The sequence below is a fragment of the Cheilinus undulatus genome, linkage group 9 (assembly GCF_018320785.1).
Source record: "Cheilinus undulatus linkage group 9, ASM1832078v1, whole genome shotgun sequence".
Classification (NCBI taxonomy): Eukaryota; Metazoa; Chordata; class Actinopteri; order Labriformes; family Labridae; genus Cheilinus; species Cheilinus undulatus.
In genome coordinates, this window is record NC_054873.1 from 1,811,738 (window position 1) to 1,836,409 (window position 24,672).

General features: G+C 41.4%; 1 protein-coding gene across 7 annotated transcripts in view; it reads left to right on the top strand.

The window, feature by feature from the left end:
* The window catches only part of itga11b (integrin, alpha 11b), a 73,436-nt gene that overhangs the window by 508 nt on the left and 48,256 nt on the right, over nt 1-24,672 (top strand). For 5 of the 7 annotated variants that reach the window (XR_005992389.1, XM_041796673.1, XM_041796674.1 and 2 more), the window contains exons 1-2: nt 7,821-7,896; nt 18,746-18,857. Coding sequence is in view for 4 of the 7 variants with exons in the window: in XM_041796673.1 (XP_041652607.1) it covers nt 7,839-7,896; nt 18,746-18,857 (170 nt within the window). In the remaining 3 variants the exon portion in view is untranslated. Of the gene's footprint in view, nt 1-1,325; nt 1,431-3,153; nt 3,298-3,690; nt 3,772-7,820; nt 7,897-18,745; nt 18,858-21,530; nt 21,650-24,672 lie in introns of those variants that run through there. The other 2 variants (XM_041796678.1, XM_041796679.1) reach the window with 2 other exon arrangements.

The following is a 24,672-nucleotide window of genomic DNA, read 5'->3' on the forward strand; positions in this document are numbered from 1 at the left end:
TGTCGTTTTAACATCGTTACATCTGGATCGTTTGTACCGTTATTTTACGTCGTCGTTGTAATGACGTCATCGCCGTGCTCCTCCCTCAGTGTTCACAGAGGTGTCTGCAGACAGGTGAGCTCGCTCTGCCCTGGTCTAAAAACAAGCATTAATGTGATTAAAGGTTGCTAAAAACGTCACGATACGTTTGCTGAACCGTCGCCTGCTGTGCTGCTGTACTGTTGAAGCTAACGGTTCCTACTGGACTGTTCTGACCGTTAGCAGGCTGACGGTTGTGTTAACTGAGGACGCGCCTGAGTCTCCTCCTCTCCGTCTTTGACGTTTGTGTCGGAGGTGAAGGGCCTGCTGCCTGTTTTAACGTCTTTATTGAACCATTTCCATTAAAAATAGTGGGACATGCCAGTAAATAAGAACAACATAAACACAGGGAGAGGTCACGACTAGTGTTAACAGTTGAGGAAATAAAGTGAGATAATAACCTTGCCACTAAAGAGAATATCTTAATTCAGTTAAAAGTAATTTAAAGTGAGGAGCTGAGTTGGAGAATTTAGATTTGTGGATCGAAATGTTGCTAAAAATATAAAAAGACTGACAAAAGTAGATATTTTTTTATCTTTACATTCAAAAACATGTAAATATTCTTGTCTTCAATGTTAATCACAGTTTTTGTTTTACATGAGAAATAGTTTTTAAGCTCTTTCCAACATGTCTCACAGAGCGAACACCTGAGGGATAAGTGAATTATGGGGCCTGCTGGCTTTTTTCTGTAACTTCCTGCCATTCCATGTTTGTAGTTATTGTTTGCTCGTTTACTACCATTGTTATTTTACTGAGGCCACATACAGGTGTTATGGTGTAAAATGCGACCGTGTTAATTGGTGACTTTCAGCCTAAAGTTAAACAGACGGAAGCTGTCCAAACTCGGTCTTACCTTTTTCCACTGAAGAAATATTGGAAAGGTTTTTAAATTCTTATATAATAAAAGGCGAGCTTACAATTTTTTGGATGCAAGCGATCTTTAACACCAACTGAAACTTCAAAATAAGGCTCAAAGTCCCAAGTTAACACGGCCACCATTTAAACCTTAACACCAGCTACTAACACCTGCTGCCATGTCAGGTATTACTGAATCATTTGGCTGATAAAATTGGTTCAAATCAGCACAGTCTGTTAGGTATTAAGGTAAACAAGAGTTATTACTCATCCAGGTGCATTTCAGGCTAACCTTGCTTTTGTTTGAGATGTGATAAATTAACTACTTTAATGCTTGTGTTATGACAAATACACTCCTCTGTCCCCCTCTTTCTGTGTGATCATTCCTGTAGACCCTGGAAGATGGAAAACAACAGAGGCTGGAATCCCAGATCCAATGGTGGACAGTAGAACCAGATCCTGAGGAATTCTTCATGGAGCTTTTTACTTGAAAAAAGGTGAGTTTTGTTATGGGGAAAAAGTAAATCTGCCTGGAAAGATATTGTTTTGTATTCATATAAAGTTGATTTTATTGTTGTCTTCAGTACAAATTAAAATATGTAGAGGAAGTTTTCACTCCACTGTGAGAACAACTCCTACATCCATAATCTTACTGAGGTAAGGGTAAGACCAGCACAGATGGTTTTTCATTACTGAAAAGTAAAAGCATGCATTCATTAAAATACTTCATGTCAGTGTTGTATAAATAAATCAGATATATTAGTTACATTACTGCTGCATACATCTTTATTCATAACTCTGATGTTGTAAAAGGGTTAAAAATCTACAGAAGGCATAATAATTTATTATAATAATATAACTATATATACATACTTTTGATTTTGTGATTTAAAAAACATCAAATACAAACTTGAATGTTTTTATCTAAAATTGTTTAACTCATTGAGTGCCAGCCCTTTTATAAAATGGAAAGTGGCTTGTGCCAGCATTTTTGGCCATTTTCAGTCATCTTTCGAGACCCACAGAATATTTTGTACTGTGACTCTGAAAACACAGAATAGCTCAAATGAAAGAAGAGACTCTCTATTTCATCATGGAAAAAATGTTTGTCTGTAGCTTGTTCGTTCTTGATTCATCTGAAGTTGAATAGAGGCTAGTTTCACCAAAAAGACCACTTTTTTTCTAGAAGGCTGAGAAAAATGCATTTTTGTGAAAGAGAGTCTGTCAAGCAGAACAGTGATTTGAATGTTATAATTTTGCCTTTAGTGACATAAAAGACATCTGAAAATTGTATGAATTGTATACAAATGTTATTTTATTGTAAGATAAATAACAATGCTTCCAGTCATTGTCATTCACGCTCTGGAACTGGACGGCCTCCACGTGACCCCCCTATACGCCCATGTCCTCTCCTGCTTGCGTGTCCCCTGGCACTGCCTGTAAATTATAGAATAATATAATAGCTATATATTATATATATATAATAGGTAATCTATAATATAGATTTTTTTTGTTCTTACCTCTTTTTCTGCCAACAGACGGTGTTGTAGAACTGCATGGGGCTTGCTCTTCTCTAAAGTCTGCTTCTGAAATCACAGCATCATGAGTGATGGTTTTATTGGATAAATCTGTCTGAATAATCAGTGGGTTTCTAACATTAACTTACCTCCATCACTCTGGGACGGAGAACGAGATCCGCTCCGCTCACTCAGCAGCCGTTCCTCAGAGTCTGGGTCGGAAAAGTCCGTCTCTGAAGTGTCGTCGCTGTATGTATCCATCTGGCGAGAGGCTGCCTTTTTCCTCCAACGTATGGGGGAGACCTCGCGGCATTCTTTAGCGTCTTGGCCAGCTGAGGCAGATAAATGACTGCGCTGATCCCTGGATTTGCTGTCGTCAAATTCAGTGTCGGTTTCAGTGAGTAAGCGAAAGTTTCAAGTTTTTCCAGTGTCTGTTTTAGAACTTTTAGCTTAGATTACCTCCGTAATGATCGCTCTGCTCTTTGACCCCAGGGTCTCCACCTCTGATCACTGTGGCTTTGATCTACTGTCTCTTCCGACTGTAGTGTTCCAACTACGTATCCCGGAAGCCCCAAAATTACTCACAGGGAGCGTGAGAACGCCCCCTTGTGCCAGCCGCCGAAAAAACACTTTGACATATATACATCAATGGTACTCAGTGAGTTAATAGTAAAGGATATTTTTGCTTTATTGTTTGTATTAGATACTTGGCATCAGTCCATCCAATGCTATTTCAAAGTTCAGGATGCACCTTGAAGTCATAGAAAGTGAACAGAAGTAAAGAGAAGTTCAAGCACAGCAGACCAAGAGTTCCTGATGCTGCAAGAACATGCAGAAATGTGCTGGGGTGAGTGGATTTATATAGCTGCATGCATTTATTAGAAAAGTTCAAGCGCCCAGTAACATTTACAGTATGTTTATGTGGCAGTGTTAACGTTATAATGGTAACTGTTTCAGTGATTAATCTATCGATTGTTTTTTAATTTCTCAGTTTATCCTATGGCTAAATTAGCCTTTAATAGTTGCAATAACTTCTACTGTAAATCCTAAAACTAAACCTTCCATCATAAAGAATTGTAATGATGTAATTTACACAAAGGTCCATGCAGCAAACATCATCCCAAAATAACTGTGAAAAAAATTGTTTTGGGAATCTCCCTTTAGAATATACCTGAAAAAGCCTATGTGTGCCAGAGTAGTATTACCTGTAATAGTAACAGTCTCTCTTGTATCCTTACAGCTTTAGCAGGATAAAATCTTCTACTCTTCCTCCCAGAAGAGGAACCTCTGCTCCTGTTCCTGTTTACTCTGTTTGAACCAGGTGAGCTCCACCTTTCTCTGTCTGTGTGGACGCTGACCCTCAGGCTGATTTAAAGCCTGTCTCACTGTTACTCGCTGCTTTGACTCTGAGTTTCCACTTGTTATTTCCAGCAGCTCTGCAGTATCTTTTTAATGACGGGTGGGGGGGCGGGGGTCTGAGGGAGTATTACTCACATAATAGGAGCAGAAATGTGTCCCCACCATTACAGTACGCTGACTCTTACACTTAACAGTTTATTTTAGGATCAGATTTGGGTTTTTGAGGTCAGAGTAATCTGTTTAGCTTTTGTGCTAATTTAATAAAATTAAACTGCAGTTTGCTGCAGAAAACCATAAAACAGGACCTTTGCCTTTGGGTGAAGTTATGCAATCAGTTCATTTAGACACAGTGACAAATATCCCCTTTAATTCTTCATCTGGGTCTCATAAAACACTTTTATTTCTGCTTTAAATTTCCTGCACAGCGAAGTGAAGCTGCAGACATTTTTAAACACAGACAACAACACATAAACATGTTTTTCTATTCAGTTTTATTGGATTATTCTGTTTAGTCATGGCACTTGTGGTTTCCAGCCTTTTCAATTTTATACATTAGTCTTATTTTTAATGTTTTTTTTTTTTTTTTTTGCATTTTTTCTAACACAACATTTTGAAGATCAGCCTAATCTTACAAAGCAGCTTAATATGGTGCACACTAGGGCTGGGCAATTATGGCAAAAATCAAATCACAATTAATTGGAACTTTTTACCTTGATTACGATTAACGGATGATTATTCCACCCCCAACTTCTGACTCTGTTTTTTCTGTAAATGTTTTTTTTTTAAATTTTTTTATCATTTTTAACAAATAACTGAAAGGAACATGCACAGATAAACAATTTATAGTTTTTCGTTAAAACATTTGACATCGAAACATACAGAAGTTGAAAGGATTTTTCTTCTCTTGAAAAAGTCAAATTTCCGAGAAAACTAGAAAATAAACAACTTGTATTTCTTGTTAACAACACAAATTATTTTTAAACTATTTAATAAAAGTATAAAATAACTTTCCTGCTCACGTTGCACAGTCATGTCCGTGTTTGAGTTTTAGCGGATGGGACGGTGTCACATGACTAGTACTTCTTCTCTTGGATTCCCAGCAGGATATGCGCCTGCAACACCTAGCTTCCTATCACATTCCTACACAGCCAGTAGTTTGTTTTTAAGGGGGTGGTGCGTTAGCAGAGAGAGAACTACCAGGAGAAATAATTAGTAGAGAGAGAACTACCAGGAGAAATAATTAGTAGAGAGAGAACTACCAGGAGAAATAATTAGTAGAGAGAGAACTACCAGGAGAAATAATTAGTAGAGAGAGAACTACCAGGAGAAATAACTGAAATAATTGACACATCAGGTTTACGTCGGTTAGACGCTCTAAATGTTGGTTTTGATTATTTTTCAATTAATTGCCCAACCCTAGTGCAGAGACACTTTTTCAAAGCATTAACCCCATCTCCATCCATCTATCCATCCATCCATCCATCCATCCATCATCCATCCATGCACCCATCCATCCATCCATCTATCCATCCATCCATCCATCCATCCATCCATCCATCCATCCTTCCTTCCATCTATCCATCCATCCATCCATCCATCCACCATCCATCCATCCATCCATCCATCCATCCATCCTTCCTTCCATCATCCATCCATCCATCCATCCATCCATCCATCCATCCATCCATCATCCATCCATCATCCATCCATCCATCCATCCATCATCCATCATCCATCCATCCATCCATCCATCCATCCATCCATCATCCATCCATCCATCCATCCATCCACCATCTATCCATCCTTCCTTCCATCATCCATCGATCCATCCATCCATCCATCCATCCATCCATCCATCCATCATCCATCCATGCACCCATCCATCCATCCATGCACCCATCCATCCATCCATCTATCCATCCATCCATCCATCCATCCATCCATCCATCCATCATCCATCCATGCACCCATCCATCCATCCATCTATCCATCCATCCATCCATCCATCCACCATCCATCCAACCATCCATCCATCCATCCATCCATCCATCCATCCATCCACCATCCATCCATCCATCCATCCATCCATCCATCCTTCCTTCCATCATCCATCCATCCATCCATCCATCCATCCATCCATCCATCCATCCATCCATCATCCATCCATCATCCATCCATCCATCCATCCATCATCCATCATCCATCCATCCATCCATCCATCCATCATCCATCCATCCATCCATCCATCCACCATCCATCCATCCTTCCTTCCATCATCCATCGATCCATCCATCCATCCATCCATCCATCCATCCATCCATCATCCATCCATGCACCCATCCATGCACCCATCCATCCATCCATCCACCATCCATCCATCCTTCCTTCCATCATCCATCCATCCATCCATCCATCCATCCATCCATCCATCCATCCATCATCCATCCATCATCCATCCATGCACCCATCCATCCATCCACCATCCATCCATCCATCCATCCATCCACCCACCATGCATCCATCCATCCATCCATCCATCCATCCATCCTTCCTTCCATCATCCATCCATCCATCCATCCATCCATCCATCATCCATCCATCCATCCATCCATCCATCCATCCATCCATCCTTCCTTCCATCATCCATCCATCCATCCATCCATCCATCCTTCCATCATCCATCCATCCATCCATCCATCCATCCATCCATCCATCCATCCATCCATCCATCCATCCATCCATCCATCCATCCATCCATCCATCCATCCAGCCAAATTATTTCTTTACTTTAAGGAAGTCATTTGGACAAAGAATATGAGTTTTTCCTCTAAAAGTCTTGGAAACTTTTCTTTAAAATTATTAGCTATTTCCTAAACACAAAAAAGTCCCCTCTAAATTCCTGAAATTACCAAAACACTACCAAAGATTTCTGTGAAAAGTTATCAACAGCTTTGTAAGAGTCCCTTAATAAAGACAAAATTTCCTTGAAAATTCCCCAAATGTTTGAGACACTTTCTGGAAAAAAATCTCAAGATTTCAGTAAAAAAAATTCCTTCCAAATTCCATGAAAATTCCTGAACATTGCAAAAAATGTTCCTCAGCATTCAAAAGTAAATTTCACTCAAAGTTTTTCAATTAACTCCCCCAAAAATTACAAATAAATGAAAGAAAATCCATGAAAAAAGCTGGAAAAATTCAAATTAATTTCACAAACATTAGAAAATCCCTTACATTTCAATGAAAATTGTTTTGTTTTTATGAATTGAATTCCCTTCAAAATGTCCAATTTTATTCCTAGAAAATGTACAAAAAGATTTCCCAAGTTTTTGGAGTTCTCCAATTCCTACAAATTTTTGGTTCTTGCCCACTTAAAAACAGGAAGAAAGTGGCAAAAATGGGTTATACAAAGGGCAAAATGGGCAGAGAAGGTGGTGAAAGGGGTTAAAAGTGACAGAAATCGCTTAACAGAGGCAAAAATGGGCAGAAAGTTGCAAAAAAGGGTTAAAAAGGAAGGGATAAGATGTGGAAAACTTGGTGAAAAGGGTTTAAAAAAACAGCAAAACTGTGTTAGATAGAGGCAAAAAGGGCAGAGAGGGTGGTGTAATAGGATTAGATGTCTTCATAAAGGGGTAAAAATAAGTGTAAGTGAAAAAAGGGCATTAAAAAGTGTTGAGAAGGTGTCAAAAGTGGCAAAATGGGATTAAAATGGGTCAGAAATGGCAAAAATTTGTTTTGAAATGGGTGAACATCTGGTTGTCAGCGCCGCCTGTGTGATCACAGACACACCAATGGAGGCATTTCCTGTTTGTGACATTAAAGCTCCTGTTTAGAAAAGGGAAGGTGAAGTTAAAGGCTCTGTAAAGACAGCAGAGATCAGTCTGTGAGGAGGAGTGTTCACCACGCTCCTCCTCCTCCTCCTCCTTCTCCTCCTCCTCCTCCTCTCTCTCTCTCTCCTCCATCAGAGTTAAGAATGAGCCCTCTGCCTTCTCACTCACTCTAACACTCCCTAAGTCTGCCTCACACACACTCATGGATTATTATAACCTTAATCTGCTGCTGCTGCTGTGGACCTGCAGCCTCCTGCCACGTGAGTCGCTACCTCTAGACTTCTACTCTTCATTGGGAAACTAAATCTGTTTCCATGGCAACAGATCGATTTGGATTTTAAGTGTAGATCTCAGGGCTGCAGGAAGAAGTTTGAAGGGTGCAAAGTGGGTGCAGGCAAGTGTTTGAAGGGTGCAGAGTGGATTCAGACAGGTGTTTGAAGGGTGCAGACAGGTGTTTGAAGGGTACAGAGTGGGTGCAGACAGGTGTTTGAAGGGTACAGAGTGGGTGCAAACAGGTGTTTGAAGGGTGCAGAGTGGATGCAGACAGGTGTTTGAAGGATGCAGAGTGGGTGCAGACAGGTGTTTGAAGGGTGCAGAGTGGGTGCAGACAGGTGTTTGAAGGGTGCAGAGTGGATTCAGACAGGTGTTTGAAGGGTGCAGACAGGTGTTTGAAGGGTACAGAGTGGGTGCAGACAGGTGTTTGAAGGGTGCAGAGTGGATTCAGACAGGTGTTTGAAGGGTACAGAGTGGGTGCAGACAGGTGTTTGAAGGGTGCAGAGTGGATTCAGACAGGTGTTTGAAGGGTGCAGAGTGGGTGCAGACAGGTGTTTGAAGGGTGCAGACAGGTGTTTGAAGGGTGCAGAGTGGATTCAGACAGGTGTTTGAAGGGTACAGAGTGGATTCAGACAGGTGTTTGAAGGGTGCAGACAGGTGTTTGAAGGGTGCAGACAGGTGTTTGAAGGGTGCAGAGTGGATTCAGACAGGTGTTTGAAGAGAGCAGACAAGTGTTTGAAGGGTGCAGAGTGGGTGCAGACCAGTGACAATTTCATCAACTAAAACTATGACTAAAAATGTTTGTCGACAGCCTTTTTTTTCCATGACAAATACTAGACTAAGAATAACAAAAATCAATCTGTGATGACTAAAACTGACAAGAACTAAGTTTTGTTTTTGTCAAGACAACTAAAACTAGACTAAATTGTAATTTAGTTTAATCGCACATTCTAAATCTGTGATATTTCTCCACTGGTGGTTAAATCTGTCAAAAAAACAACACATCTGTATCTATTCTGTCTCTCAGCTGTAGAAAGCAGGGACCCCAGGTTTGGCAGATAGCAGAGAACTCACTACCATGATTTGGTACCAGATTTAGGCAAGAGAATAAATGCTTGGACAAAAGTAAAGACTTAAATATGAGGAATTTTTATGGACTAAAAATAGACTAAAATGTTTGAGTTTTTGTTTACTAAAACTAAGACTAAAATTAAAAATAGCTGCCGCAGTTAACGCTGGTGCAGGCAGGTGCAAACAAATTCACTTAATGAGAATTGTTTCTTCTGTGCATTTCATGTTGCACTATTTGTACATTTATTATTAGCGTTTCTTATTGGTGAATGTTTTGGCAACACTTTCCAATAACTTAGGCTTATAACTGTATAATTAGGAAATAAAAGAGTAACTAACTGCTAGTTAATCAGTTTACAATTACGTAACTCCTTGTTAACCAGGAAACAGATGAGGAACTAACTGCTGGTTAGAATTAGTAACAGCTAATGAATCATGGGAAGAAAAAAGTAATTAACTGCTTGTTATTCAGTCAATGAATGGGTGACTAATAAATAGTTAAGAGTTTTTAGACCTTGCTGATCTAAAAATGGAGGATTGTAATCTTGTTTTTCCTCACTTCGCCACTCTGGGCCTCTGTAGACAACAGCTGGTGAAGTCATTCGGCTTTTTAAAGCCTTTTAACGAGTTTATTAAGTCTCCTTCTGTTATTTTGATGTGATTTCAGTGTATTCAAGCATGTTTTCCTTCTGTCTAGTGTTTCTATTTCTGTGCAGAGACTCTGAGGCAGAACACGTGGGTTTGTTCAGACCAGTTTTCACATTTCTGACCCTCTCTATGCATGCTTCTGAACCTTTAAAAGTCTCTATAGTGAGAGGGACTACCTAACTGTGATGTGATGAGCCTTTAGACTACCAGAGGAGTAAGTATCTCTTCATGTGCAGAAATGAAGGGTTCGTGATGTGTTGGAGGTTAAAACAGATGAGGAAGCGAGACAGAAGCTGCTTTAAAGGTTTCCTTCACTTCCTTTTAAACAGGAAATTTAAATCAGTCTGATGGTGACCCCAAGAGACCGAGATGTTATTTGAACATAGTTTAGAAGTTTCAGTAAAGTAAGAATCAGACGACCAAACCGTGTTTTTCTTGCAGGGCCTGTATGTTTGTGGATTATCCATCCTTCTGTCTGTTTGCCATTTTTGCCAACATCATATCTCTAGATCACTTTGAGGGCTTTTCTTCAAACTTTGCAAAAATGCTCACTCTATGTCAAAGATGACCTGACCAGGTCAAAGGTCACTGGGACCTCATATCTTTCAAACCAGTATGCATGGAGGCTTTTTGTCAAATGTGACCAGAATTTACATTCAGACTTGAGCATGAACTGATTAGATTAGATCATAAGAGGTCAGAGGTTGTTGTTTTGTGGATTATTTGACTGTCAAACCCTGCACGAGCTCTGTTGCACCTCCACTTTTAAAAAATTAAGATTTCTACAAATCACATGACCAGGGGTGTGGCTTGGGATTTTGGGCCCCTAAAATGTTTCATCTTTGTGTGAACATCATCACTCTCTGTCCCTGCTTTCTTCTCCTCCATAATCCTCATCTTGCTCTCTGTCCATGCTCTCCTCTCCTCCATAATCCTCATCTTGCTCCCTGTCCCTGCTTTCTTCTCCCCCATAATGCTCATCTTGCTCCCTGTCCGTGCTTTCTTCTCCTCCATCTTCCTCATCTTGCTCTCTGTCCCTGCTTTCTTCTCCTCCATCTTCCTCATCTTGCTCTCTGTCCATGCTCTCCTCTCCTCCATAATCCTCATCTTGCTCTCTGTCCCTGCTTTCTTGTCCTCCATCATCTTCATCTTGCTCTCTGTCCGTGCTCTCCTCTCCTCCATAATCCGTATCTTGCTCTCTGTCCCTGCTTTCTTTTCCTCCATCATCTTCATCTTGCTCTCTGTCCCTGCTTTCTTCTCATCCATAATGCTCATCTTGCTCTCTGTCCCTGCTTTCTTCTTCTCATTCATCCTAATCTTGCTCCCTGCCCCTGCTTTCTTTGTTTTACTTTATTAGTTCCAAATGTTCAGTCTGTTGCTTTCATTTAGTTGCTTTGAATCAAATACAATTCTAATCACTAAGAAAATAATAAAAACACTTAAGAACACATTCTTCACTCCTGGCTTCCTCTCTGATGTACGCCCATGCACACGCTGAAAACATCCATCAGTATTTGACTGGCTACACCAACAGACAGACATCAGGTACTGATGATAATCTGGAAAAAAATCCAGTGTTTTCTCAAGTAGCTGCCTGATTTATCCTCCTTTATGTCCCACTTGGGTGGTGTTAGTCACCTTTAGAAAGTCAAGCTTCCTTGCAGGGCCTAAATATCACTCAATATTTAGACTCAAAACTCTACTAAAACTCTGCTTGTCTGTCTTCTGTCCTGTATTAGACTCCTCTCGTGTGGCACTGCAGAAACCTCTTACAGAAATACAACTCTGTGCCAGCTTGGCATCACAGCTGCACTTCATAGTAACCACAGATACTCCTGGTTTTATTTTGACTGTAACAAAGACGGCGCTGAGCTCCTTCAGCGACATAACAGGCCCATTATCTCGTCTGAAGTATAAAAAAGTTTTATATAACTAAAGAAAATAACAAAAAAGACTGTTATTCTCTGGACTGGCTGAAAAATTAAAGATGATGAAGCCAGCGCTGAGACGTGTCGTCTTATGTAAGGAGGACAAACTCCATTCAAGGAAATCAGAGCTTTATTTCTCCCTTCTCACTCGGAAATATTTACTCAGAACTGTGCAGCTCAGCACATTTTCTATCCATGCATCCATCCGTCCATCCATGCATCCATCCATCCGGGTCACCGTGGCAGCAGGTGAATAGGTCAACCCAGCAAAGTTAATGTTCCCCCAGCAACATTTTCCAATTCCTCCTGAGGGATTCCAGGGTGCTCTCAGGCCAGATGAGATATGTAATTCCTCCAGCGAGTTCTGGATCTGCCTTGGGGTCTCCTCCCAGTTGGAGGGGCCTGGAAGACCTCCTCCACAGGAAGGTGCCCAGGAGGCATCCTGATCAGATGCTTGAACCACCTCGGTTTTAGTCCGATTCTATTGTTTCCTAAAGCTCACGGCCTGCTGCACTGCACAGCTCGCACCGTCAGTCAGTCCTTATGAACGCTTCAGACCTAAACCATTCTGTGGGCTCTGATATGATGGTGATATTTAGAAAAAAAAAAAGGATTTACTTTTTTACACCTGGAGCTCTGCCTTTGTGCAGAGTTTTTTGTCTCCTCCTCTCTAGATTCTTGTTTGTGTCGAAGAGTCACAAAAGCATCTCTAAATTAAAAGGGTCTCATGAATCAAACCCCTGTCCATATCCTTCCGGACCACCTATTTCTGACATTTGACCCAGTTTCGTGTGTAATGTGGTCGACCTGCTGCATCGGCTCTAAATCTGTTTGGTCAGAAAGCATCACGACCTGTCGGGGTTGTAACCTTTGACCTGTGCAGCTGGTCCCAAAGACGAGGGGTTATCATGAGGCTGCAGAGACGTCTGCTCGCCTGCTGGAGGAAGTGACACAGACGCCGTTTGGCTGCGAGTTATTCGACATAACACCAAATCACTCCCATCTTTGACCTGATTTGATTTCTTTCCTCCCTCTGAAGCTGATTTTAAATTTGGAGTGTGTGCAAAAACAGCACAGACCCAGTTTGTCTTAAAATATTCTCCTGCATGATGCAGTAGCTGCAGCTGGAGTCTGATCTGTTTGCAATTTTGTTTGCAGCACATCTGGAAAAATCACCTACGTATGAACTCAGTCATCAGTTTTTAAGCTTTGAAACAAAAATCAAATGATATTAATACCATCGCAATGGAAACAGAAGTCCGAGACAGACCACATCAGGTAATGTCTTACTTTAATCGTTGAAAATTGCAGGAAAAGTCCTGAAAACTCTCTAAATTGCATGAATGCTTTGGCAATGATTTGATAGGGAAACTTTCCTGACATATTTTTGAAGTTTCGACTCGATTCCTCTCATGGCAGCTTTTGCACTTTTTGATGCCATCGATCATGAAGAGAACAGAAATGTATTATTGTAAAACACAAATATGGAAAAGGATTGAAGCATCAGGAATTTTAACAGTCATAATGGCTCCTTGGTTGGGTTAAAATCAAGAAAAATCAAGAAAAATGTGTCATAAGAGCCAGAGAGGATCTTCCAGATCAATCCGATCATGGAGTGGCAGCGATCGGAGACTTGGACTCGGATCTTGTGTCTCTGCCCCGCCAAGTCTTCCTCCGTCTTTTGCCAACAGCTGCTATAAATCGAGCCGCTCTTTGGCGCGACTGGAGCAGAAACAGATTCCTCTCAGCTGTGAGAAAATAAAAAAACCCACCTGAAAGACAGAGACAATTTACCCATCATTCCCCTCTCCTCCAGCGTCTGTTGTTTTAGTGCTCAGCAGCCAAACTCATGCTGGCGAGGAGTCCTAGAGCATGCTGAATGTGTCGCTCATTTTCACAGCTGGAGGAGGTGACCCGAGCGTTCAGAGGAAATACTTCAGCAGGCAGGGAAAGGTCATTGGGGTCACAGAAGGGTCAAACGTCACAGGATGATCAGAAGTGAGTGTCTGTGACCAGAATTTCTCAGTTTGACAGACATTTTGAAGACGTCTGTGACTGAAAAGATGATCCAAACACTGATTAATGTCTCCTTTTACTCCACATTTCTCTGGTAAATCTTCTCCCCAGTCAGCTCTAGCTGGATATTAAAAGATTTGGGTGAAAATCACACAGCTTAACTCAGTTAAAACATCAAGAAACTACTGCTGTGTTTTTCAGTTTGATGAATTGTTCATTTTACTTTGATAGAGTCCTGGAAATAATTGCAGCTACATTTCTCTGTAGTTAACGGTTTGCAAAGTTGTGATGCCTGTGATTTATTCCTAAACAGAAAATGTTTATTCAGTGCTAGAAACAGGATGTGTGTCGCCTCTGCATTAAAAGCAGCCATGATTCTGTGCTGAAATCACTGCATGGGCTCAGGAACGTTCCAGAAATCATCGTCTGTCAACACAGTTGGCCGTGCCATCCACCAATGACAGTTAAAGCTGGATCATGGAGAGAAGAAGCCATATGTGAACAGGATCCAGAAACAGCGCCGTCTTCTGTGGACCAAAGCTCATTTAACATGGACTGAGGAAACATGGAAAACTGTTCTGTGGTCAGAGGAAACATGGAAAACTGTTCTGTGGTCAGAGGAAACCACAGACGCTGTGTCCTGTGAACTAAAGAGGAGAGGGAGCATCCAGCTTGTTCTCCTGGCTCAGGCCTAAAGCCTGCATCTCTGATGGTATGGGGTTGCATTAGTGCCTATGGCGTGGGCAGCTCTAACATCTGGAAAGGAACTATCAATGCTGGAAAGTAGAGAGAGCTTTTAGAGCAACATCTGCTCCCATCCAGACAACGTCTCTGTCAGGGAAGGCCTCGACTATTTCAGCAAGAAAATGCTAAACTACATACCACATCCATCACAACAGCATGGCTTCACAGGAGAAGAGTCTGGGTCCTGAACTGGTCTGCCTGCAGTCCAGACCTTTCACCAATAGAAAACAAAAGGAAGAGTCCAGCAAAGAAAATGCAGTTTTCCTCTGAGAGCCTCTGCCTCTCTGAAAATCTCCTTTTACACTCAGTCATGCGACTGTCCTGTTGACTATTAATCGCAAAAGTTGTAAAATCATCCTCCAGCAGTTTTTCATTAGTGCCACTTTTTCTGCCTTCTGTTGCCCCATCCCTACTTTTTAAAAAACATGTCCTTATTGTGGCAGCCCCTCTGTGAGTTTCATCTAGATGGATGACATTTAACCCTTCAAGCACCAAAGTCACAAAATTGCGACAAGCAAGATTGCTGAATTAAACAGGCTGTAACTGCAAATATGGGCCCTAATGTTGTTACCACTTTACACCAGGAGATGGCAGACATGAATAACTTCAATTCCAGCAGCATTTGGGGTGGGGAGGGTTCTGTTTAAAGCTTTGGAGAGAGAGTTTGAAGACGCACCGCCAGTCGAGGAGACGAGGAAGTGGTAGAACAGGTTGTAGTTGGAGCATAAAAGAGAGAAAGAGAGCGAATTGTAGCGAGAATACTCACAATGCTGGGAGGAATAGTGGAATATTCACCCCTGTGACGATGACGTTCAGTCATCCGGTGAGACCGAGACTACCGGTGCTTCGGAGCCACAGTGACTCTCTGTGCACCATGAGAGTCCACAAGCAGCACATGCTGAAGCTGATGCTTTTCCTCACCGGGGCTGGGGTGGGAGTAATCGGCGAATGCCGACGAGGGGACGTGGTGGGGGTTTCAGGGGTGGTCAGTACATGACATTGGTTGTCCGGTGAGACCAAAAGTGCCATGCGTCTGAGCAGCCATTGCCAGTCTGTGCGCCATGAGAGTCCACAAGCAGCACATATCGAAGCCGATGCTTTTCCTCATGGTGTCCGGGTAGGGGACATGGTGGGGGTTGTAGGGGTGGTCAAAACAACAATATTGATGGAGGTAGTGGGAATAAAAAAAACACAGCAGAGGTAGGGGCAGATGTGGTAGAAGCAGTGGCGGTGGAGGCTGCCTGGTGATGTCAGAATATGCAAATTAGATGAGTGAATTTACTCCCACCACAAACTTTGGGTCATACTGAAGATTTTTTCTTATTTACAGTATCCCTTTATCTCAAACCACTTTCAAGCTACAGCCTTTAGAATCTTGATATCACAATTGAATTTTTTCTTGGAAAAAACTGTGGCACCTTAAGGGTTAAGTATATCTGCTATCATGAGAGCTAAAAAAGTCCATTATTGTCGTGGTGAATATTCAGCAGGAAGCCTACAGTTTGGCGGGTGAACTCTCCACAGGGGTTAATCTGAACCAGCTATATTTTTTAGTTGAATTTAAGGTTAGACCAGTGTTACTCAACGCGTGGCTCTAGAGCCTCATGTGGCTTTTTTGTGATTGTTTGTGGCTCTTTTGTGTCTTAATTTGAAATATTATTCCCCCAGAAAACCTTAAAAAGGAAACTTTGAGCTCAGAAATTATCCATTGCAAGTTACAATAATCAGTTTGTTTCCACACTTACACAGTAGGTTTTAATGGTCAAACTTAATTGTAAACTTTTGTTTTTCTCTATATATTTCCATTGCCCTTATTTACAGTTTCTTGCAACTTTTAATCAATTTCTGCTGATTTTAGCCCATTTCAACCACTTCTTTAGCCACTTTTTACCCATTTTTTCCACTCTCATCCTATTCTTGCACTTTTTCATCAGTTTTAGCTACTGTCGTCCTGCTTTTTTGCAATTTTTCCTTCTTTTTTGTCATTTTAGTCTCGTCACTCATTTTTGCCACATTTTTGCCACTTTTTGACCAACTGTAACTCATTTTTTAAGTGATTTTTTACCCCTTTCCCCCTAGTTTTGTCCACTGTATGCCTATTATGCCCCTTTTCGCCCATTTTTTGCTGCTTTTTGGCCATATTTGCCACCTTCACTTATCGCCAATTGAACCCATTTTTGCCACTTTTCAACACTTAGGTTGTGGCTCTTTGCAATGGCATTGTTCAGCAGTTTGGCTCTTTGGCAGAGCAGCACTGGGTCAGACAGAAGAAGACTGGGGGGGGGGTAGAGGTGGAGCTTTACCACAACAGTACAGGATGAACGGGTGCATGGATGAATGGATTGATGGTTTGTATAAAGTGATTCCAATCTCCATTTATACCTTTATACCTTCCTACACAGTCTCAGGCCTCAGTTCCATCCTTTAATCTGTTTTAGAGATGGTAGATCAACCCCCCCCCCCCCCCCACCCCACTTCACTGTCCTGTGTTTAGAGGCGTATGACCACCAGGCGTTGGTTCTAGTTTTCCTCTCACTGTGCCACATGACTAGCATCATCATACTGATCTAACAGAGGAAAAATGCTTCTGTGTAACTATGATCTTTTCTGTTTTTAATCTGTTTATCATCATGAAGCAGATTTAATAGTGGACGCCTGATGACAGGATGAAATCATCTCTTTCCTCTAAATTCTGAGACGTACTCAGCCTTCTGTCATGGAAAATCATCCTGGAAGAACGCAGCGTGACGTCATCATCATTTACTTTACTCTCCCTCACTTTTTTTAGTCAGACTCGGCTGCTTTTCAAGGCCTCCCTGTCCTTCCTTCAGTTTTCCTGTCAACCCAAAGATTTTAATCCAAACCAGAGGAAGCTTTAGAGAGGAGGACGGAGGGAGAGGAGTGTGAGGTGAAGGGTTTCTGATAACTGTGAGGAGGTGACGGTTCTGTTGTCTGTCAACGTTATAAAGAAGGACGCTCGCTGTCAACACCTCCTCTTGCCAAGTCAAGGACAGTTTCCCACTGTGAGGTGTGAAATCTGAGAGGCAATATTATTAAGGCTAAAATGTGAGCTGACTCATATTTTAGATGTCACACATTTGAAAAGTCCTCCTTCAAATTTATAATCCTGGATTGATCCTGCTGTAATCCTGCTCTTAACGAAGACCATCCATTCACAGATGGGCCAGTTCAAAGAGCTGTCTCTGTTTGTCTGACAGTTTCCTCTTATTCCATTTTTGTTGTTTAAAAAAAAAACAAAAAAGGTACCAGAAGAAGAGCTCAGGAGCTGAAGGACCAGCGGTGCATTTTGGGAAGAATTTTAGAAGCAGAGAAAATGAGCAAAACAAGACAAGTTAACATTTTTAAGGTTTAAGGAAAAAAAAATTGATGATAAAACTACCTACAATGGTTAACAAGTCAATTTTGACTGCCATTGGTAGGAACACAAAGGATATGTATCAGCTCTATAATTTGCTGGTTACCTGTCCAGGTGTACACCTCCGCTAAACCAGTAGAAAGATGGATGGATGGATGGATGAATGGATAGATGCGTTAATGGATGAATGGATGGATGCATAAATGGATTGATGGATGCACGGATGGATGGATGGATGCATTAATAGATTGATGGATGATGGATGGATGAATGGATGGATGCATAAATGGATTGATGGATGCATGGATGGATGGATGGCGGAGGGATTAAGGATAGACAGATTAGACAGATAGATTGATGGATGCATACATGGATTAAGGGGTGGTTGGATGGATGCCTGGATCATCGATGGATGCAGGGAAAGATTGATAAAAAGATGGATTGACAGACGGTTGGATGCATTTATAAATGCATTCATGCTTTTTCTGTTGATCTGACCTTTTCTTTTATCCTGGACGGCGTTCTCAGGTGTTTGCCTCTCACACCTGAAGGATAAGTGGTTGTACCAAGAACACCTGTGTGTGATTTAATGATTTTTTTATCCTTTTATTTGTAGTTAAGTGAAGGAGAAACTGGCTTGAGTCTATAGAAGGAAACTCTGATTCCAGGAGCCCTTGAATGATTGGAGCAAATTAATTTTAGTCAGTGACATTTTTAAACGTCTTTGTTTGTTAAAGACTGTTTATTCTTAGAGACCTTTGGAGAGGGATAAGAACATTATCTGTTTAGCAGTGGGGTTAAAGTGTAGGTGGAGAGGATAACGGTGATGAAGTGATAGCAGACAATCGTCCTGGTTCCTCTGGTTTCTGCTCCTTTGCTGCTCACGTGGGTGTAGAGATTAATCACTACTGGCAATCCTCTGGTCATTTAAGAGCCCAAATATCTATAACAGGCTCTGTCTGTGGGAAAAATTGCAGTTTAGGTCGACCTAATATACTAGATAGCTTTTTTAGATGATTTAGAGTAAGCTGAATGTCTTCTTCTGTGTTTCAGGTCTTTATCTCTGCTTCAACTTTGACACAAAGAACTTCAAGATCTTCTCTGGCTCAGAGGAAAACCAGTTTGGTTACACAGTGCAGCAGCATGAAGCAGGAGGACGACAGTGGTGAGAGCCCCAGTTTGATACTCCTACAGTAGAAAGGGGACCTGGTCTAACGGGTCTGTCAGCATGTGTAGAAAAACACCTTTTTGCTGGTCTGTCTTTGCTGTTTCACACCTTTAGCTCTGAATCATGGACCAGCTTATCCCATTAATGCATAATTTATTTGGTCTGAGTTCACATAGGAGCATTTACAAGCTGACCAAAATGTGTGATGGAGAAGGAAATGTTCTCTAGCTGGAAAATTAAACAAAGACTAGTTTACTCCTGTCTGGCTGCAGCTCCAAAGTCAATTTCCAAATGGACGGACAAATACACGGTCTGATGTCGGCTCTGCTCATCAGTTTCTATGTTGCTTCCATCATCACTATGTAGAAAATAGACCTATTTCTTACTCTACCATGGTTGAGCACATTAGGAACTTCAAAGGTCAACGTTTAGCAATAAAGGATGTGTGGTTTCATGTAAAATTCAAAACTCAAAAGTGAACTTTTCTTTGTCAGTGGCACTGTAGTAGCTCTGTGAACCCCATGACCTCTGAGTGACCTGTAGCTCATTCCACAGAATGAGACGTGATGTTGGTTTGTGGAATTGCTGTAGGAGTCTGTGCATTCTGGTTCTCTGCCTGAAAACAGTGGATTGCTCCCTCTGAGTGGGGAGTGAGTCTTTGCCCCAAGTGAAGGAGTTCAAGCATCTTAGGGTCGTGTTCAGGAGTGAGGGTGAGGTTGACAGGCTGATTGGTGCCGGACCGTTGTGGTAAAGAGGGAGCTAAGCTGAGAGGCAAAGCTCTGAATTTATTGGTCGATTTACCTCCCAACCCTCACCCATGGCCATGAACTCTGGGTGATGACTGAAAGATTTAGATCATGGATCAGTTTTCACTGGAGGGTGTCTGGGCTCAGCTTAGAGATAGGGTGAGGATTTCAGTAGGGCTGACAGCTTCACTTTGATTGGTCGATTAATTGATCGAAAAGCTTGAGTTGGACCAAGATCACCCTGGTCGGTGAACACCCCCCCCCCCAAGATGCTGGTCTGGGTGCAAAAGCGTGTGAGCAGCTGACTTATTGAGAGAGACGTGCTGCTGGGAACAGGAGCAATGCAGCTCTAGGAACTACAGGTAGAGAAGCACACAAAGCTACCAGAGTGGGATATCTTCTGATATTTTACAGCACTAACGCTCAGAAACAACACATCAACTCGTCACAAAGTTGCAGGCTGTTTGTACTGAAGTGGCGCTGCTGAGTCTCTCTGCTCTGCCCTCCCTCACTGCATCAACTCCCATGGTCAGTTTAATCCAACTGTGGGCAAATAGGCTGCGTAGTATCATCTCCTTTTATAATCTCCTTAAAGTGTTCACGTTAGCGTTAGCTTCCCTTACAGTCACACAGAAAGGAGAGTCGACAAAAGGCGATGTCTGCTGGTCATTAAGTACCGACGAGCAAACTTTTCCCTCTCACCTCCGTAAACAAACGCTGCATGTTGTCTGCTTTATGCTTGTAAATGACACAGCACGGGCTGGATCAAGTGATCCTGTTATAAGTTACCGTTATAAATGAATGAAAAACAAGGATCTAAGGTTGTTCTGTAGGCTGTATGAGTTTAAAGAGATACCGCGCTGGGATCACGGAGATCACGGCAGGTGCGCGCTGATCGTCTCTCAATTAATTATATTATATACTAGTAGTAAGACATGATGAGCAAAAACGATATATTAATGCTTCAACAGGCTTGTTACGTTCATTATAGGGTCATTTAGAGTACCAAGCAGGTGCAGTGAGGAGCCTGGAAGGATTGAATTAGACCCCAACGAGGTAATTTTTTTTATGAATGAAGTTTTTTTACCTGAATGACCAATCGATTAATTGGTGCCTGGGTGCGATTGTGGTCGACCAAGTTTTTCTTTGGTTGACTACAGCCCTAGATTTCAGACATCCAGAGGGAGCTAGGAGAAGAGCCACTGCTCCTTAACGACCAAAGGAGCCAGTTGAGGTGGTTCGGGCATCTGATCAGGATGCCTCCTGGTTGCCTCCCTGTGGAGAATTTCCGGGCATGTCTAGCTGGGAGGAGACCTCAGGGAAGACCCAGAATGCACTGGAGGTCTGGGAATGCCTTGGGATCCCCCAGCAGCAGTTGCTGGGGAGAAGGACGTCTGGGTGGACTTGCTTAGCCTGTTACCCCTACTACCCGGTTCTGGATAAACCTAATGGATGGATGAAATCTGTAACCTGGCACGCCAGATGGATGTGTTTCACTTGTGGTTTTTGAAAAGAAAACAACTCACTGCTGTTCTTTGTTCTTCTTTTAACCAAGAAATGTTGTCAAGTTCTGATCAAACTGTCACTTTAGCAGCATCCACGCTAGGCTCTTCCACCATAACTGCACTGGCCTCTTGTTGCTGCTTGCTTATGTCACGACTCTGCCACGCTCAAAAGTACTGCCCCTCTTCGCTGATTGGTCTCCTGTCACTTTCTAACCGGGCCCAACTGTTTCAGAAGGGAGCTTTGCAAGATGGATTCACCAGTGAGAAAAACTGAAATGGGTGTATCTATCTGCTTTGGGGGGTTATGGGATCTGTGCATTGTGGTGTGTTTATGAAGTTAAACGGATTCATGTTTTTCCATCTGTTTAGATCTAGCTGCTCCATGTGGATTGACACAGTTTGCAGCGGCCACTGAAAAGAGACCGGGAATGTATCTCAGGTGGAGCGTATGCAGAGAAACTGCAAAGATTGACTAGAACGGGAGCTCTTTAGCTCTGTAGAGAGATTACGGTGCAGGTGGAGTATGTGGAAAATGGAGGTGAGAATCACTTAGCCCCCCAGGAAAAATTAAACATCATTTTATTTGTTTGTGTCGATACAAACCTGATAGAAGAGGTCCCCACACACTGAAAGATCCATGCATAAAATATCTGTTAAGCCTGAAATCATCATCATCGCAAAAAATGTGCTAATTTGATTTTGAAAAGACCTCATACCCCTTCAGATCTGAAGCCCTCTATGACCTGCTACCCCAGATAAACACATAGTTCTGCACAATAATGATTGTTTGATGGTAGTTCAAAAAGAAAAACAATGCTAAATTTTTATGTACAGTCAAGATCTATATTTCTATGCTGTGATTTGTGCAGGAGACATCGCCATATTTGGATAAGACTGATTTTAATCAGAGAGATCGTCCATGCTAAAGACCAGACATCAAAAATCCAGCATAGCTCACATCATATCTGACAGGACTCTCAGGTATTTTATCTGATTCTTTAGACAGTTTTTAGAAGTCTAGGTCAGTCTTTTGTCCAGAAACCTTCAAACAAAGACAGAATAAATAACCTCCCGTCCGTCTGTTTGGTTAAAAATAAAACCGTTATTGATTTAAGGATTTATCAGACACTGTGACCTGTCAGAAGAAGGTTCCCCGTCCTGGGAAAGTGAGTCTGAAAACCTGAGATTTGGAAACGAGTCCAGGAAAGTTGGTTGTGGAGTTTTATCTCCCACTGTGGTGTGTCTCTGTGAATCATTTTTAGATGTCAGGCGCGTTGGGACGACACGTTTTTCCAAAGATGTGTGATAAGTGGAACATTTCTGTGGAGCATCACAGGGTCATTGGTAATCCTCCGTTATATAAATTATATATCTGATGAAGTAGAACTGATCATACAGCATAGAGCTTAAAACTCGGTGTGTTCTCTCATGTTCCTGCACAGTCTGTCCTTGGCTCTCCACCAGTCTGCTCTCTCATTCTTCATCTTTATGTTTCCAACCTGCACAGATCCTCACCAACAGCAGTCAGTCAGGCTGCCTTATTCTGCTGTTTGGACTAAAATATCTATACTGTTTCTTCTTTGCATTTAAATGTCTGAAAACAGAGAAGACATTTACATGCATATTCAGGTGGTAAACCCTTCTCCTCACAGATCACAGAACAATGATTTTATAAGTCTCTCTGTGTCCTCTTCTTTCTAGCTGCTCCTGTAGTTTTATGTTTAATTTCTCTCCTGCTGAGGTGTCAAGCTGCTTCTGACAACACCACATTTCATGATGCTGACCTTCACAATAAAGATGCTCAAACTTGGAGCTCTCATTATGAAGAACTTGTCATAAAAAGCATGTTGATCAATGATCCAACGCTCTAGCAGCAGTACTGGAGAATGAACAGAACTATGGTGTTTACAGCAGTGTCTCTGACCTCATTTATCAGCACAGCTCTCATGAGTTAAACTCACCTTTAAATAGGGATGCACGATATTGGATTTTTGCCGATATCTGATATGCCAATATTTACAGATTCATTTTAGTTGATACCGATATTTAAATATGCTTTTGGAAAAAAATATTCAGTCCTTTTGGACAGTTTAAGGTTTAGGGATGACCAAGGAAACAAACTTGAGTCCTTAAAATCACTTTAAAGAATGAGGATAAATACAGAAATAGACCTCAACTGACATAGGTCTGTTGTTCAGACTAAAACACCTCTAACTTATTAATATATACCATTGTTACCTGACCCTACTCAACCAAAGTGCCAAATTGTTAAAAAATACCTTGAAAAGGGCAAAAACAGCTTGAAGTATCTATTACAATTAGGTAAAGGTGGGAAAATGGTCAAAAAGCAACAAAAATTGGTAAAAACAATAAAATATGGGGAGGAAAAGGTGGAAAAGGGGTTAGAAAGTAGCAAAAATGGGTGAGAAGTCACAAAATTGAGTTACAGGTAGCCAAAAATGGTCCAAAAGTGGCAAAAAAATGGCAAAAAATGAGTGAAAAGTCACTTAAATGGGCAAAAAGCGGTCAAGAGTGGCAAAAATTGGCAAAAAAAGAAAGTAAGAGGTATTTAATGGCAAAAGACAGCCTAAAAGGGTGAAAACTGGAGAAAAGGGCACAATTGGGATAAAAGTGGCTAAATGGGCAAAAATTAGGAAAAAAAGTGGTATTTAAGGGTAAATTAAGTGGGTGAAAATCGGGAGTAAAAACTGTGGAAAATGGCAAAAATGGGATTAAACTTTTTAAAAAATGGGTAAGAAGTTGCAAAAAAAGTGTCAGAATGGGAAAAGGAAGGGAAAAAGTGTTTTTCATTGGCTAAAGGTAGTTTAAACAAGCAAAAATGGGATTAAAGTGACATAAATTGTAAACAAGTGGCAAAAATGGGCAAAAAAAGTTGGAAAAAAGTGGTATTTAATGGTTAGAGGTAGCTTAGATAGGTAAAAAGTGGCAAAAATGGTAAAAAAGAGGGTAAAAAAAGTTTCCCCTTATTAAGGTTTTCTGGGGGAATAATATTTCAAATTAAGACATGAAAGAGCTACACGTTGAGTATCACTGGTATATATGGACAAAATTTACAGTTGATATATATGCTGAATTACACAGGCAAAATATCGGATGTAAATATTGGCAGAAATTTTGAAATCTGCTGATACTGATATCAAAGCGATAATATCGTGCATCCCTAACTTTGAATGGTTGTTTATGCTGTAAAAATACAAATCCTTTAGCACTGGGCTAAAGACAAACCAAGTCAATCCACTGCAGCTCATAGCTTGTTTAAAAGCCCCAGACAGCCCGACAGAGACGGTCTGCAGAACGAGCACACACGCTTTATGTTGCTGTTATTACAGGCATCAGACCAGGAGAGGAGAGAACATGAGAGAACACTTTAATGGCACCATTTTTTTTTCAATTTAGAGCGCCCCAAAAATGGCACATGTCAAATCTTGCCAATTTAGAGGCCACCCTAGGGCACATTGTTGACTTTTTCAGACTAAAATGGGATCATAGAGGGCACTATGCCAAAGGTTTTTATTAAGAGGGCACTACAGAGTGCTCCTG